General features: G+C 49.4%; 1 protein-coding gene across 1 annotated transcript; it reads right to left on the bottom strand.

Annotated features, from left to right (window-relative positions):
• Positions 1-3,761: 3,761 nt before the first annotated feature.
• Positions 3,762-5,928, bottom strand: LOC147991562 (uncharacterized). Its single transcript, XM_087538725.1, has 3 exons — positions 5,403-5,928; positions 4,978-5,315; positions 3,762-4,194 (listed from the first exon to the last, which is right to left on the bottom strand). The coding sequence occupies exons 1-3, from the start codon at positions 5,926-5,928 to the stop codon at positions 4,060-4,062; spliced, it is 999 nt and encodes a 332-aa protein (XP_087394851.1). The 3' UTR covers positions 3,762-4,059.
• Positions 5,929-14,373: the final 8,445 nt, after the last annotated feature.

Genomic DNA, 14,373 nt, shown 5'->3' with positions numbered 1-14,373 from the left:
AAAACTCCTTTGGAGCCCCGATTCTAGGCCGTAAAGCATGGCGCACTAAACTATCAAGTAGTCATCAGAACGTGTCTGCTAGATGTTAATAACATCCACAGATGACTCTAGAGGGGTTGGCACACCGAGCGGTGCATCAAAGACAGAAGCCTTCTGTATAGCAGTGAGGACAGTCCTCAGACTACGGCCCTAGTCCGCAAAATTGCTCACAATATCTTTCAACTTAGTCTTTCTCTAGGAATGTATTAAAACAGGGAGCTAAAGCGCGAGCTATTGATCTACAATATAATTTGCAAAGACAATTTAGACTATGTTCATGATAATTAAGTTCATCTAATCAAATTATGTAATGAACTCCCACTCAGACAGACATCCCTCCAGTCATCTAAGTGATACATGATCCGAGTCAACTAGGCCGTGTCCAATCATCACGTGAGACGGACTAGTCATCATCGGTGAACATCTTCATGTTGATCGTATCTTCTATACGACTCGTGTTCAACCTTTCGGTCTTCCGTGTTCCGAGGCCATGTCTGTACATGCTAGGCTCCTCAAGTCAACCTAAGTGTATTGCGTGTATAAATCTGGCTTACACCCGTTGTATTCGAACGTTAGAATATATCACACCCAATCATCACGTGGTGCTTCGAAACAACGAACCTTCGCAACGGTGCACGGTTAGGGGGAACACTTTCTTGAAATTATTGCGAGGAATCATCTTATTTAAGCTACCGTCGTTCTAAGCAAATAAGATGTAAAACATGATAAACATCACATGCAATCAAGTAGTGACATGATATGGCCAATATCATTTTTTTGCTCCTTTTGTTCTCCATCTTCGGGGCGCCATGATCATCATCGTCACCGGCATGACACCATGATCTCCATCATTTTGTCTTCATGAAGTTGTCTCATCAACTATTACTTCTATTACTATGGCTAATGGTTTAGCAATAAAGTAAAGTAATTACATGACGTTTATGTTGACACGCAGGTCCTAAATAAATTAAGACAACTCCTATGGCTCCTGCCGGTTGCCATACTCATCGACATGCAAGTCGTGATTCCTATTACAAGAACATGATCAATCTCATACATCACAAATGTCATTCATCACATCCTTTTGGCCATATCACATCACACGGCATATGCTGCAAAAACAAGTTAGACGTCCTCTAATTGTTGTTGCAAATTTTTTACGTGGCTGCTATAGGTTTCTTAGCAAGAACGTTTCTTACCTACGCCAAAACCACAACGTGATATGCCAATTTCTATTTACCCTTCATAAGGACCCTTTTCATCGAATCCGATCCGACTAAAGTGGGAGAGACAGACACCCGCTAGCCACCTTATGCAACTAGTGCATGTCAGTCGGTCGAACCTGTCTCACGTAAGTATACGTGTAAGGTCGGTCTGGGCCGCTTCATCCCATGATGCCACTGAATCAAGATAAGACTAGTAACGACAAGTAAATTGACAAAATCAACGTCCACAACAACTTGTGTTCTACTCGTGCATAGAAACTACACATAGACCTGGCTCTGATGCCACTGTTGGGGAACATAGATAATTCAAAATTTTCCTACGTGTCACCAAGATCAATCTAGGAGATGCTAGCAACGAGAGAGAGGGGGTGCATCTTCATACCCCTGAAGATCGCTAAACGGAAGCGTTACAAGAACACGGTTGATGGAGTCGTACTCGCGGCGATTCAAATCACGGAAGATCCGATCCAAGTGCCGAACGGACGGCACCTCCGCGTTCAACACACGTACAGCCTGGGGACGTCTCCTCCTTCTTGATCCAGCAAGGGGAGAGGAGAAGTTGAGGGAGAGCTCCGTCAGCACGACGGCTTGGTGGTGGTGGAGCTCGTGGTTCTCCGGCAGGGCTTCACCAAGCACCATGGAGGAGGAGGAGGAGGAGAAGGTAGGAGGAGGGAGGGCTGCGCCAGGGAAGAGGTCACGGCTGCCCTCCCACCCCTCCACTATATATAGGGGCAAGGGGAGAGAGGGAGGCGCCCTAGGGTTTCCCCTAGGGGCGGCGGCTAGGTAGATTGGATCTCCCTACGGAAAATCCTAGGGAGACTTGCCCCCCAAGCCAAGCAGGTGGAGGCTTGCCTCCCAAGCCAGGTGGAGGTGCCCCACCTCCCCAAGTAACATGGGAAAGGGTGTGGGGGGCGCTCCAACACTTAGTGGGCTGGTTTGCCCCTTCCCCTTTGGCCCATGAGGCCCTCCAACACTTGCCAGGGCTCCTGAAACACCTTTCGGTCATGCTGGCCATAGCTTGGTACCTCCGGAACACTTCCGGACTCCAATACCCTTCATCCAATGTATCGATCTTCATCGCCGGACCATTCCGGAACTCCTCGTGATGTCCGGGATCTCATCCGGGACTCCGAACTACCTTCGGTAACCACATACTATTTCCCATAACAACTCTAGCGTCACTGAATCTTAAGTGTGTAGACCCTACGGGTTCGGTGTAACGCCCATGATGCGGCTATATCTCCCACGTGTCGGAGCACGACTTAGAGGCATAACCGCATAGTAGGCATGTCGCAAGAGGGGTAATCTTTACACATCCCATGTACTGAATAAGAAAGGGATAAAGAGTTGGCTTACAATCGCCACTTCACACAATACATAAATAAAGCATTACATCAACCAGAATACAATCAAGGTCCGACTATGGAACCAAATAAAGAAAGACAACCCCTAATGCTAGATCCCCGATCGCCCCGACTGGGCTCCACTACTGATCAACGGAAAAAGAAACAACACAACGAACACGATCTTCATCGAGCTCCCACTTGAGCTCGGTTGCATCATCTGCACTAGGATCGACGATACCTTCAACTATTTTGGTAGAACCTGTGAGCCACAAGAACTCAGCAATCTCACACCCGCGAGATGAAGACTATTTAAGCTTATAGGAAGGATGGGGTAGTGAGGTGGAGCTGCAGCAAGCACTAGCATATATGGTGGCTAACTTACGCAAATGAGAGCGAGAAGAGGAGCAAAGCACGGTCGTGAACTAGAAGTGATCAAGAAGTGATCTTGAAACTACTTACGCACAACCATAACACAAGAACCGTGTTCACTTCCCGGACTCCGCCAAAAAGAGACCATCACGGCTACACACACGGTTGATGTATTTTAATTAAGTCAAGTGTCAAGTTCTCTACAACCGGACATTAACAAATTCCCATCTGCCTCATAACCGCGGGCATGGCTTTCGAAAGATAATACCCTGCAGGGGTGTCCCAACTTAGCCCATTATAAGCTCTCACGGTCAATGAAGGATATTCCTTCTACCGGTAAGACCCGATCAGTCTCGGAATCCCGGCTACAAGACATTTCGACAATGGTAAAACAAGACCAGCAAAGCCGCCCGAATGTGCCGACAAATCCCGATAGGGGCTGCACATATCTCGTTCTCGGGGCACACCGGATGAGCAGTCCGTACAACTAAAACCAGGCCTCAAGTTTCCCCGAGGTGGCGCTGCAAAGGGCTCTAGTTTGGACCAACACTCAGAGGAGCATTGGCGGGGGGGGGGGGGGGGGGGGCGGGTTAAAATAAAGATGACCCTTGAGTCTGCAGAACCCAAGGGAAAAAGGCTTAGGTGGCAAATGGTAAGACCAAGGTTGGGCCTTGCTGGAGGAGTCTTATTCAAAGCGAACTGTCAAGGGGGTCCCATAAATCACCCAACCGTGTAAGGAACGCAAAATCAAGGAACATAACACCGGTAAGATGGAAACTAGGGAGGCAAGAGTGGAACAAAACACCAAGCATAAGGCTGAGCCTTCCACCCTTTACCAAGTATATAGATGCATTAATTAAATAAGAGATATTGTGATATCCCAACATATCCATGTTCCAACATGGAACAAACTTCAACTTCACCTGCAACTAACAACACTATAAGAGGGGCTGAGCAAAAGCGGTAACATAGCCAAACAACGGTTTGCTAGGAAAGGTGGGTTAGAGGCTTGGCATGGCAATATGGGAGGCATGATATAGCAAGTGGTAGGTATCGCGGCATAGCAAAAGAGCGAGCAACTAGCAAGAAAAGATAGTAGTGATTTCGAGGGTATGGTCATCTTGCCTGAGATCCCTCAAGGAAGAAGAACGAGTCCATGAAGAAGACAAACGGATGTAGTCAAACGAATCCTCACAACCGCAACTTAACCGGAACTATCAAGGAGAAGCGCAACCGGAAAGAAGGAAACAACATGGTAAACAACCATCACATAAACATGGCATGATGCACAAACAAGTATGATGCATGTCCGATTTAATGAGCATGGCATGGCAAAGTGCAACAAACAATACTACAAATTAAGTGGAGCTCAATATGAAACGAGTTGCATCTTGACGAAACACCACATTTATACATTTTGTTCTCTCCCGTTTATAGTACTCAACAATATTAAATGTTGGTTAGCATGGCAAGAGGTGAAGCATAACAAAACTACCTATCTAGGCAAGTTTAAACGAGGCCGGAAATAACAAACAACAATTCCGGAAAATCCCCATATGCGTAATTTGAATTTTCTACTGTTCTGCCCTAAACACAATTTTAATGTTGTTAAACAGCAAAATAAAGTGCACCATGTTAAACTAGGCATTTTTCTACCCCATTTACATATATAGTTTATTTAAATCCGAGTTACGGTTAATTAGTTATGAATTAAATCATTTTAGCATGGCATTTAAGCAAAATAATAGCAAACAGCAAGCTACACATTTCAAACATGGAGGAGAGCAGCATATTCTGAATCTAGATGAAATTCTAAGCATTTTACATGTTTAAACCATTTTAATCCGATGCACGGTTGTGGAGTTATTATATGCATGATGTTGAGGGTTTTTCTGTAAATCTGTAAACTCTGGATAATAGCTAAAATCACAGGCAGGAAAAAAACACTATGTGGGCCGAAACTGAGATCTGGCCCAGGGCGCGGGGGAGCTGCTCACATCGGGCCCTTGAGGCCTTTGGCCCGGGTTGTGGAAGAGGCAGGCTGGAAGGGGGGCGCTGGGCCTGGAGGCTGCTGGGCTGATGCGGGTGAAGGGCGACGCGGTGGCCCAGGCACGCTGGGGCGCGGTCAACGCGAGCGGGCGGTGCTGCGAGTGTTTTCTCCTGCTCGAAGCAGAAACAGGGGAGGCAGCGGCGCGATGCAGAGGCCTGGCGGCAGCTGGACTTGGACGATGTGGCACGGCGGCGCTCGGGGGACTCCGGCAGGAGGAGGCTAGCAACGCAGGGCCTCGCCGGATCTTGCGGAGGCGGCGACGAACGGAGCAGGGTGGGGGCGCAGCTGCAAAGGCCATGGCGGGGAAGAATTTAGAGGGGATGCGGCAGGAAAGAGAGAACACAAGGGAAGGGGAGCAGCAGCAGGGCTCACCGGAGCACAAACGGGCGGCGAGGACGAAGCAGAGGCGACCCGAGGTGGCAGGTGGCCAGGGCGGCGCGACTCCATCTCCATGGACGGGCAGCCATGGTTTTCTTTCCTGCGAAGAGAAACGAGAGATATGAGAGATTACGAGAGAGAGCGAGATCCCGGGGAAAAACGAAGGGAGAAGGAGGAACGGGCGGTTCCTGGTGACTGTCGCTGCTGGCCGGGAACCTTCGACGGGGAAGCACCGGTGAGGAGGCTGAGCGCGGGAGGCCGGTGCTGGGTCATTGCGGGAGCATCTGGACAGGGGCTCGAACGAGCAGGAGATCGGGCGAGGTGGTAGAAGGCCTGTGGGAGGAGGCAGCAGGTGAGGTGGAGTTGGATCGAGAGGAGCTCGGGATGGGCAGTGGAGGCTGTGGATTGGGCAGCGGCGAAAATCAAGGGAGGTGGTCGGATTGAATTTGGATCGGGAGGAGATCCCGAGGTGGGAGGTGGAGTGTGGCGGCGGCGATTGGATAGGGGGAATGGATGGCATAGCCTAGGGTTTAGGCTGATTATTTAGCGGATGGGTTATTTTGGTCCCTCCGATTAAATCGGACGGTCAAGATAAATAGGTTAGGTAGACCAAGCAAATGATCGCAGATGTTTTAGGGATGTTAGGGGATGATCTGGACCCAACGGTGGCGACTGAGCGGTTCGAGTTCAGGGCAGCTTCAGACATGCGCGAGGGGGTGTAAGCACTGTGCAGAGAGGGTCAAACGGTTAGGCAAGAGGGAATCGAAAAAAACCCGATTGAACTCGGAACGGTCAACAAAAGCAAGGGGGATGCGACAACTATGGGCGGATGCAAGTTTTAAAAACAATGACGGCAACGAGGTGCCGATGCAATGCGGATGATGCGATGATGAATGCAACAAACAAATAAGAACACACAACGATAACAAAAAATATAGAAGCCTTCTGGAACGTCAGTCTCGGGGCGTTACATTCGGGAACCATACAGACATGACCGAGACGTTCTCCAGCCAATAACCAATAGCGGGATCTGGATACCCATATTGGCTCCCACATGTTCCACGATGATCTCATCACATGAACCACGATGTCAGGGATTCAATCAATCTCGTATGCAATTCCCTTTGTCCATTGGTATGTTACTTGCTCGAGATTTGATCGGTGGTATCCCTATACCTTGTTCAATCTCGTTATCCGCAAGTCTCTTTACTCGTTCCGTAATGAATGATCCCGTGGCTAACTCCTTAGTCACATTGAGCTCATTATGATGATGCATTACCAAGTGGGCCCAGAGATACTCTCCGTCATACGGAGTGACAAATCCCAGTCTCGATTTGTGCCAACCCAACAAACACTTTCGGAGATACCTGTAGTGCACCTTTATAGCCACCCAGTTATGTTGTGACGTTTGATGCACCCAAAGCACTCCTACGGTATCCGGGAGTTGCATAATCTCATGGTCTAAGGAAATGATACTTGACATTAGAAAAGCTCTAGCAAACGAACTACACGATCTTGTGCTATGCTTAGGATTGGGTATTGTCCATCACATCATTCTCCTAATGATGTGATCTCGTTATCGACGACATCTAATGTCCATGGTTAGGAAACCACAACCATCTATTGATCAACGAGCTAGTCAACTAGAGGCTCACTAGGGACATGTTGTGGTCTATGTATTCACACATGTATTACGGTTTCCGGCTAATACAATTATAGCATGAACAATAAACAATTATCATGAACAAGGAAATATAATAATAACCATTTTATTATTGCCTCTAGGGCATATTTCCAACAATCCCTGGATCGGTAATGCTGGCACACCCAGTAATCGAAGGATTTATAACAGAGTGCAATCACACACTTATTACGTCGAATGTCTCAAAAGATAACTTATTACAATAATATGTTTTAAGGCCATCTAAATAAGATAACTGCGGAAGTATCAAAGATAAATGAGTCCATCAACTCCAACGGCATAGCTATGTGCACGACAATGACCTAGCGCACCTTACTCTTCGTCTATAAAGTCTGCAACATGATATGTTGTAGCCTGAAATGGGTCAGTACATGGAATATGCTAGCAAAGTAACACAGTAGAGCAATGACAAGAATAAATTCTAACACTACATGCATATATGGCTGGTGGAGGCTCTATGGTTAATATGTTTTTTGCGAAAAGCCAATTTTTTCCTACATCAAAGGAATATAATTTGTTTAACTATCATGGTAGTTGATAAACACTGAGAAGGTTCCTCCAACTCAATCCCAATTAAGCAGTATTAATAACCCAACAAATTAATTTATAGTGATGATATCAAACCAATAATTCAAGTACTAGATACTCAAGATGTCCATAACCGGGGACACGGCTAACCATGATTAGTTTGTACACTCTATAGATGTTTGCGCACTTTTCCCCACAAGACTTAATCTCCTCCGTTGGATTTCTCGCACTACATGGTGTTTGAGAAATGGATGACCGAGACACAGTCTTTCAGAAGCATTAACTCTAACCCTGGGTAGACAATACCATCTACATCCCCTACATCTACTAGCCTACCACTGGAAGAGGTCACGCAACATACTCAACTATGCCGGAGCCCATAATGGCCTGTGGCTGCACAGAGAAGTTTCTAGCATGAATAATCTTATGATCCCTTCGAGCCTGGTTGGTGGACCATAGGATGATCACACGGGTACTCTGGGATATCCTAGGACAACACTGGATTCTCCGGGTGCCCGCAACCAATCCACCCAGATGTGTATTAAAGTAGCCACCTTTAAGTTAACCATTAATTAACAATCTCACATCTGTCATGGATCACTCAAACCAAACCACGTCTACGAGCATAGCATAGCAATATAAGCATAATGTAGAAGTAACTCCCGAGGTTTGAATAAAGGACAATAGGTTCTACCTCATTGAGGGAGTCCTGGATTAGGGGGTGTTTGTCCCGTGTCTGGATGGGACTACTGGACTATGAAGATACAAGATTGAAGACTTCGTCCCGTGTCTGGATGGGACTACTGGACTATGAAGATACAAGATTGAAGACTTCGTCCCGTGTCTGGATGGGACTTTCCTTGGCGTGGAAGGCAAGCTTGGCGGTGCGATATTCAAGATCTCCTACCATTGTAACCGACTCCGTGTAACCCTAACCCTATCCGGTGTCTATATAAACCGGAGGGTTGTAGTCCGTAGGAGAAGAATCAACCCCATACACAATCATACCAAAGGCTAGCTTCTAGGGTTTAGCCTCCTTGATCTCGTGGTAGATCTACTCTTGTACTACCCATATCATCAATATTAATCAAGCAGGAGTAGGGTTTTACCTCCATCGAGAGGGCCCAAACCTGGGTAAAACAAAGTATCCCCAGTCTCCTGTTACCATCCGGCCTAGACGCACAGTTCGGGACCCCCTATCCGAGATCCGCCGGTTTTGACACCGACATTGGTGCTTTCATTGAGAGTTCCTCTGTGTCGTCACCTTTAGGCCCGATGGCTCCTTCGATCTTCAACAACAACGCAGTCCAGGGGAGACTTTTCTCCCCGGACAGATCTTCGTCTTTGGCGGCCTTCGCACTGCGGGCCAATTCGCTTGGCCTCCTTGAGCAGATCGAAAGTTACGCCCCTGGCCATCAGGTCAGGTTTGGAAGCCTAAACTACACGGCTGACATCCGCGGAGACTTGATCTTCGACGGATTCGAGCCACGGCCAAGCGTGCCGCACTGTCTCGAGGGGCATGATATAGCTCTGCCGCCGAACAGCGCCTTGGAGGCCGCACACGCATCGGTCTCGACCATTGATTCGGAACCTACTGCGCCGATCGAGGATCCGCGGTTGGACGCTGCCTCAGGGGCTGCGATCTCAAAGGCAATCGAGCCGAACTCCAGCCCCGCACTCCGCATGGCCCGTGACTCCGAGGAGCCGGATTCCTCTCTGAACTCCGAGCCCCCCGCGCCCCTGCCAATCGAATCCGATTGGGCGCCGGTAATGAAGTTCACTGAAGCGGACATCTTTCAGCATTCGCCTCTTGGCGATATCCTGAATTCTCTTAAGTCTCTCTCTTTATCAGGAGAGACCTGGCTGGACTACGGTCAGCAAGGGTGGGATATGGACGGTGAGGAAATTCAAAACCCACCCACCACCCACTTTGTAGCCACTGTCGACGATTTAACCGACATACTTGACTTCGGCTCCGAAGAAATCGACGGCATGGACGACGATATAGGAGACAAACAGGAACCAGCACCTGTAGGGCGCTGGAAAGCCACCTCGTCATACGACATATACATCATGGATACTCCAAAATACGGAGATGGCGATGGAACAACGGGGGACGACGCCCCCAAGAAACAGCCAAAGCACCGGCGTCAGCGGCGCCGCTCTAAATCCCGCCAAAGCAAAAAACGGTGATTCCGGCACGGGAGATAATACTACCCCGGATAGCGCCGAAGAACACCCACCCCAGCAAGATTCGGCATAGGAAGATGGAGAAGCCAGCCCTCATGAGAGGGCGGCAGACCAAGAGGTCGAGGATGATAACTATATGCCTCCCTCCGAAGACGAGGCAAGCCTCGATGATGACGAATTTGTCATACCATCAGACCCCGCCGAACAAGAGCGTTTTAAACGCAGGCTTTTAGCCACGGCAAGTAGCCTCAAGAAAAAGCAGCAACAGCTTAGAGCTGCCCAAGATTTGCTAGCTGACAGATGGACTGAAGTCCTTGCGGCCGAAGAGTATGAACTCGAACGCCCCTCCAAGAGTTACCCGAAGCGCAGGCCGCTACCCCGATCAGAGGAGGAAGCACCTACATCACCAGTGCATGTCATTGCAGATCGGCCACCCCGTGGCCGCGACAGAGAGGCATCTCAGCCCTCCACCCAAGCCATGCCCCGACGCCGCACAACTAAGGCACAGGAAAACGCGCCCGACCTGCGAAACATACTGGAGGATAAGGCAAAACAGACAAGATCGATCTACGGATCGCGCAGGCGCCCTGCGGTATGCGACAATGATCTCCACTCCGGATATCACAAATCCGGCCGGGCCGAACACCATAGAACTAGCTCTTCCGAGCTGTGTCGCGATATAGCCCAGTACAAAGGCGCCGCACACCCGCTATCCTTCATGAACGAAGTAATGGGTCATAAAATCCCAGAGCGCTTCAAACCCATAAACATCGAATCATATGATGGCACCACAGACCCGGCAGTATGGATTGAGGACTATCTCCTTCACATCCACATGGCACGTGGCGATGATCTACATGCCATTAAGTACCTCCCGCTCAAACTTAAAGGACCAGCCCGGCATTGGCTTAACGGCTTGCCAGCAGAATCAATCGGTTCTTGGGAGGACCTGGAAGCCGCATTCCTCGATAACTTCCAGGGCACTTACGTGCGGCCGCCGGACGCTGACGACTTAAGCCACATAATTCAGCAGCCAGAAGAATCAGCCAGACAATTCTGGACACGGTTCCTAACAAAGAAAAACCAGATAGTCGACTGTCCAGACATAGAGGCCCTAGCAGCCTTCAGGCATAACATCCGCGATGAGTGGCTTGCCCGGCACCTAGGACAGGAAAAGCCGAAATCTATGGCAGCCCTCACGACACTCATGACCCGCTTTTGCGCGGGAGAAGACAGCTGGCTAGCCCGCAGTAACAACTTATCAAAGAACCTTGGTAATTCAGATACCAAGGACAAAAGTGGCAGGACACGTTGGAACAAACAAAAACGCCGCGTTAACAGCGACAGTAATGACGATACGGCAGTCAATGCCGGATTCAGAGGCTATAAATCCGGGCAGCGGAAGAAGCCATTCAAAAAGAATACTCAGGGCCCGTCCAGTTTGGACCGAATACTCGATCGCTTGTGCCAGATACATGGCACCCCTAAAAAGCCAGCCAATCACACTAACAGGGTTTGTTGGGTGTTCAAGTAGGCAGGCAAGTTAAGATCCAAAAAAAGAGACAAGGGGCTGCACAGCGATGACGAGGAGCCCAAGCCGCCGAACAGCAATGGACAGAAGGGCTTTCCCCCACAAGTGCGGACGGTGAACATGATATACGCAACCCACATCCCCAAGCGGGAGCGGAAGCGTGCGCTACGGGACGTATACGCGATGGAGCCAGTCGCCCGAAAGTTTAACCCATGGTCCTCCTGCCCGATCACTTTTGATCGAAGGGACCACCCCACTAGCATCCGTCATGGCGGCTTCGCCGCAATGGTTCTTGACCCAATCATCGACGGATTTCACCTCACAAGAGTCCTCATGGACGGCGGCAGCAGCCTGAACCTGCTTTATCAGGATACAGTGCGGAAAATGGGCATAGATCCCTCAAGGATCAAACCCACAAGAACGACCTTTAAAGGCGTTATAACAGGTGTAGAGGCCAACTGCACAGGCTCAGTAACACTTGACATGGTCTTCGGATCCCCGGATAATTTCCGAAGCGAAGAGTTAATCTTCGATATAGTCCCGTTTCGCAGTGGCTATCACGCCCTGCTTGGACGAACCGCATTCGCAAAATTCAATGTGGTGCCGCACTACGCATACCTCAAACTCAAGATGCCAGGCCCTCAAGGCGTAATCACGGTCAACGGAAACACCGAACGCTCCCTCCGTACGGAGGAGCACACGGCGGCCCTCACAGCAGAGGTACAAAGTAGCCTTCTTAGGCAATTCTCCAGTTCGGCCATTAAAAAGCCAGACACTGCCAAGCGCGCCCGGAGTAACCGGCAACAGGACCACCTGGCACACTCTGAACAAGCGTAGCAATACGGCCCCAACCCCCGCTCTCGCGACATAGCGAAATCAGTACCTCGCGTACATAACTATGCCCTTGAAATACCATGGGCACAGGGAAGGGGCACAATAAACGGCACGCCCACAGTACGGCTTAAAATGTACCAGGGGCTGCTGGATTCTTTTTCTTTTCTTACTTTCAGGACTCCATACTTCAGACGACCTGTTCGGCAATTCGACTGCCGCACAAACGATGCAAGATCTAGGGAGGCAGACAAGCCATGCCGCATTATTGAACTCCCAGGTGGTCTCTGTTACGAGTGGTATACCCGTTTTAAATAAAATTCCGCGGCCTTTCCCTGGTCAGGACTTATTGAATAAGTCCAATATCTTTTGCTTACCGCACTATTTGTATCGTTCGGCTTTGATAAACAGCCTCTTCATAAACAATGCTTAGCTTTTTGTCTATTTTTTGCATTACTCTTTTCATATATATGTTCATTAATGACATGTTGCACGCGTACACTGTGGTACGGCAAGTACGCCAGGGGCTTCAGTACCCTTTAATATGGTGTGAGAAGTCCGAACACTTTCACAAGTGCGGCACCCCGAACTTATAGCACTATATGCATTGACTCCGAATCATGATTTGGGTCAATAGTTGGGTTTGCCCGGCTCCTATGTTTTGGTGCCTTACGTTCCGCTATATCTGCTAAGGTAGCACTAGGAGAACCACTGCGATTGTGCCCCGGTTGAGCTGGGTTAAGCACCTCAGTGGAGAAAGCTAAAACTGACTGTCATGATGAGGCGAGAGACCGGTCGCTGTTCGAGATGTTTTTTCGAGTCCCTAAAGGCTTATGCCGCTTAGAGCGAGGAGCTGGATGACCCCAGCCAAGGCGTGGATAGCGCCCCGAATTCGGTCTTCCGAACTAGGGGCTTCACCGAAATTTAAAATTATAACATTCTATGGCTAAGTGAGAGTGTTCAAGCATTATAGTCCGATTGCCTGGTTCGCTGTGCTGAATTCCTCCCTCGAAGGACCCAACTATGGGAAAAAGAGTGCTCAGGTTTATCCCCGAACACCCCAGCACTAGTGGCATGGGGGCAGAAGCCGACGACTGGCCATCTCTCAAATTTTTGATAAACGGCCGCACAGAAAATAATATTTTAAATTCAACAAGCATTGCTTAAAGTGCCTATGAACAAGTTTTCAGCGCACAGGATAAAAACGAGCGAGTTTATTCAAAGATTACATCCTTGGTACACTCATTCAGCGCACAAGACAGACACCCGCAAGAACATCCTTGTAGTAGTTCTCGGGCTTGTGATGCTCCTTCCCCGGCGGCGGCCCGTCCTTCACAAGCTTCTCCCCATCTAGCTTACCCTAGTGCACCTTCACACGGGCAAGGGCCCTACGGGCACCTTCGATGCAGACAGAGCACTTGATCACCTCGAGCCTTGGACAAGCCTCCACCAGCCGCCGCACCAGCCCGAAGTAGCTCCCAGGCAGGGCCTCTCCGGGCCACAGCCGAACTATGAAGCCCTTCAGGGTCTGTTCGGCCGCCTTGTGGAGTTCGACTAGCTGTTTCAGCTGGTCGCTCAAGGGCACAGGGTGTCCGGCCTCAGCATACTGAGACCAGAACACCTTCTCCATCGAGCTGCCCTCTTCAGCTCGGTAGAATGCGGTGGCATCGGATACGCTGCGGGGAAGATCTGCGAATGCCCCTGGAGAACTCCAGATTCGGGTAAGTAACAAGTAGTTTACTTTTATATTTTTGCTTCGCATAACGAATGCCTTACCCGCTGCTATCTTCTTTATATCCTCCAACTCTCGGAGGGCCTTTTGGGCTTCGGCCTTGGTGGACTTGGCAGCCTCAAGGGTCATCGCGAGCTCGGACGCTTGGGTCTTTGACTCAAGCTCCAAACTCTCATGTTTTTTCATGAGAGCCTGAAGCTCTTGCTGCACCTCGCCGACCTGAGTCCCAAGTTTCTCTCGCTCGGTGCGCTCCGCGGCCGTTTTCTTTTCAGCCTCGGACAGCGCCTGCTTGAGGATCGCCACCTCAGTCGTGGCCCCTAGAATAAGCAGTACAATCCTGTTATTTTTTGCACTCAAGCCTCTCAATAGGCACTTTTTATAAGGTATTTCTTACCTTCTTTCTCCTCGAGCTGCCGCTTGGCATGACCGAGCTCTTGCTCGGACTGCTCGA

This window comes from Triticum urartu, chromosome 1A, assembly GCF_056163025.1.
Source record: "Triticum urartu cultivar PI428250 chromosome 1A, HENAU_Tu73, whole genome shotgun sequence".
In the NCBI taxonomy this organism is placed as follows: Eukaryota; Viridiplantae; Streptophyta; class Magnoliopsida; order Poales; family Poaceae; genus Triticum; species Triticum urartu.
Note: the sequence above shows the minus strand (reverse complement) of the source record. Positions and strands in the feature narration are given on the sequence as shown.